The sequence below is a fragment of the Myotis lucifugus genome, unplaced genomic scaffold (genome assembly GCF_000147115.1).
Source record: "Myotis lucifugus unplaced genomic scaffold, Myoluc2.0 scaffold_5, whole genome shotgun sequence".
Lineage (NCBI taxonomy): Eukaryota > Metazoa > Chordata > Mammalia > Chiroptera > Vespertilionidae > Myotis > Myotis lucifugus.
The window spans coordinates 1,005,137-1,008,988 of NW_005871053.1; the positions used below are offsets into that span (position 1 = coordinate 1,005,137).

At 53.1% G+C, this 3,852-nt stretch overlaps 1 protein-coding gene across 1 annotated transcript in view; it reads left to right on the forward strand.

Moving 5' to 3' along the window:
• The window catches only part of CROCC2 (ciliary rootlet coiled-coil, rootletin family member 2), a 55,884-nt gene that overhangs the window by 27,959 nt on the left and 24,073 nt on the right, over nt 1–3,852 (forward strand). Inside the window, 2 exon segments of the mRNA XM_023743372.1 lie at nt 817–986; nt 1,626–1,802. Coding sequence (XP_023599140.1) covers nt 817–986; nt 1,626–1,802 — 347 coding nt within the window.

Here is a 3,852-nt window from a genome sequence, read left to right on the forward strand (position 1 = left end):
TTCGAAATCCCATCTAGATTGCCATCTTTTTTCTTCGTGTGGTTTTAAGTTAAACACTTTGTTTTTCCCCCTTAATCAGACTAGTTGTGTGTCATGTTGTTTGATTTCTTGTGTTCCTTCCTTCACTCCTGACTTTTCGTGGGTCAATTGTTTTCAGATTAGAGAAGAATTCTCTGTTATTTTGCTACCAGCTGCCTGCAAAGCCTCCTCCACCACAAAAGGATGCTTGTGCTGCCCCTTTTGATGTTCTCACAGGCCGAGAGGATGTGTGAGAGAGCTCTTGAGCTCACTGCTGCAGGGAGCTCCGGCCCGCCAGGCATCTGGAGGAGAGCCCAGAGGGCCCGGCAGCCCGGCAGGCCCTGCAAGGTGCTCCAGCAGCTCCCCCTGTCTCTCCTCTCCCCACATGGCCCAGAAGGGCCCTTCCATAGAGCTCAGTCCCCGAGTGTCGCTCCCACTGCCTGGTCCCCAGGAAGGGCACCAACTCGGGCCTTGAGCTCCTGTGCTGAATGGGTTCCATCTGTGAGGGGTGGCCTGTCCAGTCTGCTTCCCAGGGTCTAGACCTGGGTCAGTGTGGCAGCCCCTGCCCCATTCCCTGAGCTCCCACCCCTGCTCAGCCCACCTCACCATGTGTGGCTCACCCAGCCCTAGGCCTGTCCATAGCCAGAATACACGCTGTGGTGGGACTCTGTCCCTGCCTGCTTGGGCAGCGTCCTCAGAGCAGGTGGCTGTCACTCCACAGGGGGCTTGCACAGACCACAGGGTGTTCCATGGCATGGGGCCCTGTGGCCAATCCTGGATACATCTGTCACTTTGCAGTGGAATTGGAGCAACTGAAAGGCGCCTGGGAGGTCCAGGAGACGAAGCTGGAGTGGGACATTGGGCAGCTACGGCGGCAGATGGCGCAGCAGGAGCGGGAAGCACAGCTGGCCCTGGAGAGCCAGGCACTGGCCCACTGTGAGGACCTCGCACGGCTCCAGAGGGAGAAGGTCTGCTTCCCTAGGCCACCAGTTGCTGCCACTCCTGGGAGTTTACATGTCCCAGATCATGGCAGACCCTCAGGGAAGGGGTCCTAGGAGACCAGGCAGGAGGCAGAGGTGCCAGGCCACACTCAGGTGGGGGCCAGAGAGGACCCTTCATAGGTAAGGTGGGCAGCTAGGGTCATGGGGCTGAGCCAGTGTGGCTAGGTCCTCTCCTTCGAAGGAGGGGCCAGCTGTGGGCATTGACTGACCTGGCTGCAGGTTGAGGGCCAAAGCTGGAGGGCGCTTCATCACCCATCCGAGCCACCCCACTGGCCAAGACTCCTGCAGGCCTTGTTTGACATGCCTGCACACATCATGCATGTCATTGGTGCGTGGCGTGCCGTGGAGGCTCAGGAAAGGCCTTTGAACTGTTAGTTCATGTCAGATAGAGGAGGTGGAGGTGGAGGCCCAGAGAGCCCCTTTGCAGCTCTTGCTTCAGTGACACTGTGTGTGAGACAAGGGGCTTGCAGCCAGCTTGACAATCCCTGGGGACCTGTCTTGCCCTGAAGTCCCATGAACCAGGTCTCACTCAGACCACAGGCACTGCTGGTCTCACATGTCCTGACCTGTATGGTCCTCACAGCCTGTCCCTTCGTCTTGGCCCAGGAGACCCTCAGTCTGTCTCTGACGGAGGAGAAGAAGGTGGCAGCATGCAGGTTGGAACAGGAGAAGGAGCTGGTGGCAAAAAGTGCAGCCAAGAGGGAGGCTCTGAAGGAGGAAATTCAGAGCCTGAAGCATGAGCGGGATGAGAGCCTCCTCCAACTAGAACATGAGATGCAACAGGTAATGGGGGGACTATGAGGCAGTGGGTGTGCACACTTCCACCTCACCACGCCTCCTCTGGCCCAGCAAGAGGGCTGTGTAGGGGAAGCCTTTCCAGGTCCTGCTACTGTAGTGCTGGTCTTCCACAGCAGTCCTGGAGGACAGACATTCACCCACCCACCTATCCACCCATCCATCCGTCCACCATCCATCTACCCATCTATCCACCCATCCACCCACTCATCCATCCATCTACCCATCCATCCACCCAGCTATCCACCCATCCACCCACTCATCCATCCATCTACCCACCCATCCACCCATCTATCCACCCATCCATCTACCCATCCATCCACCCATCCCTTTATCCATCTATCCATCCTTTCATCTGTCTATGCATCCATTCATCCATCTGCTCATGTATCTATCTGTCCATACATCCATGCAAATCAACTGTCCCTCAACTTCTTGTCCATTAACCATTCATTCCCCTGACTCCATTCTTCTATCCACACACCCAGCTGTCCACCCACATACATGGCGATCTCTCCACATACTCAATTGTCTATTCACACACATCACTGTTCATCAATTCATCAATTTGCTTGAACATCCATCCAGCTATTCATCTACCCAATCATCCATCAACATGACTATCCATCCACTCATCTGACCATCCACCTATCCAACCACTCACTTGACCATCCATCTATTTCTTCATTTAAACAGCCTCTCTGTCCACACACTCGGCTGTCCATTCATATCCACCATTCATCCATCTGACTATACATCCATCTATCTGATTAGCCAGCCATTCATCCATCCATGTATCCAGCCACTCTTCTGACCATCCTTCCATCCCCTGGCTATTGAGATTCAGACACTGGACATGTAAAAGTTACCTTCTGAGTCCAGGCTCTTCATTTTACTGTGACACTGTGAAGTATTCACTGTCCAGTGAATGGAAGGACAAGTAAACGTATTCACATGTGTTGTCACATAAAGTGATAGAACTCTCAGGTGTTGGCACAGATTACAAACCACAGGGGATGGGTTCCAGTAGCAGGAGTCACCAAGGTTTATTGTCAGACTCCATGCATTTCTAACCTGATTCTCTCAACATGCTGAGGTACATGCTCTTATTAGACCCATTTTACTGGTGAGAAAAGTAAGGTTCACACATGGTGACCACCTTGCCCCAGCTTGCACAGCACACTGGGTCTGTGCTCATAGCTGTTCCACCCTCCGCTTCCTGAGGAGGAGGAAGAAAAGGCTTTGTAGCTGTGGTGGCATTGGGGGAGGGAGAGTGAGACTGTAAAGGAGGAGCAGGAGGTGGTTGGGTAGGGAGGGAAGGGAATTTGGGGAATGTCTGGGGATGGCACAAAGGACTGTGCAGAAGCCCTGAGGTTCAATGATTCTCCAGAATCATCTAGAGAACTCAAGAAAGTGCTACACTTATGATTACAGAGTTATTTAAAGGACATAGATCAGGACCACCCCAATGAACAGACATGTGGGATGAGGTCTCTCCCCTGGAACCAGGAGCATCCCCCTCTGGCATATGGGTGTGGTCTAGGGTTTTCACTGGGGTCCTCCTATAGGTGTGATTGACAGAATCACTGGCCACATGATGAAACTCAGTCCCCACACCTTCCCCGAGGCTGGGAGATCTCAGTGGCTCACAGTCCCAGTGTTCTAATCCATGACTGGTGGGGCATGGCCACCCCCTCCCCAAACTATGTCAGGCAGCCATGAGTCACCTCTTAGAGTAAATCAGGTGCGGTCCTAGGGCCCAGGAATAACAAAGACGCTCCTCTCTTGGTGAATTCCAAGGGTTTAGAGGCTCCTCCCAGGACAAAAAACAGACCAAATCTTATTATGAAAGAGCCTCCCAGAGATCGCTGTGCACAGAAGAGCAAATAGAAATACACATGGCTATCCCGCCTTTGTAACACAAAAAGTCTGACAAATACAACATTTCTAGGGATCGATCTACGTTGGGCATCGTAGCTCTTCGTATGATCAGGAGTTTTTTATGCTGATCGATACTACGGAGCACCTAAGCAACCAG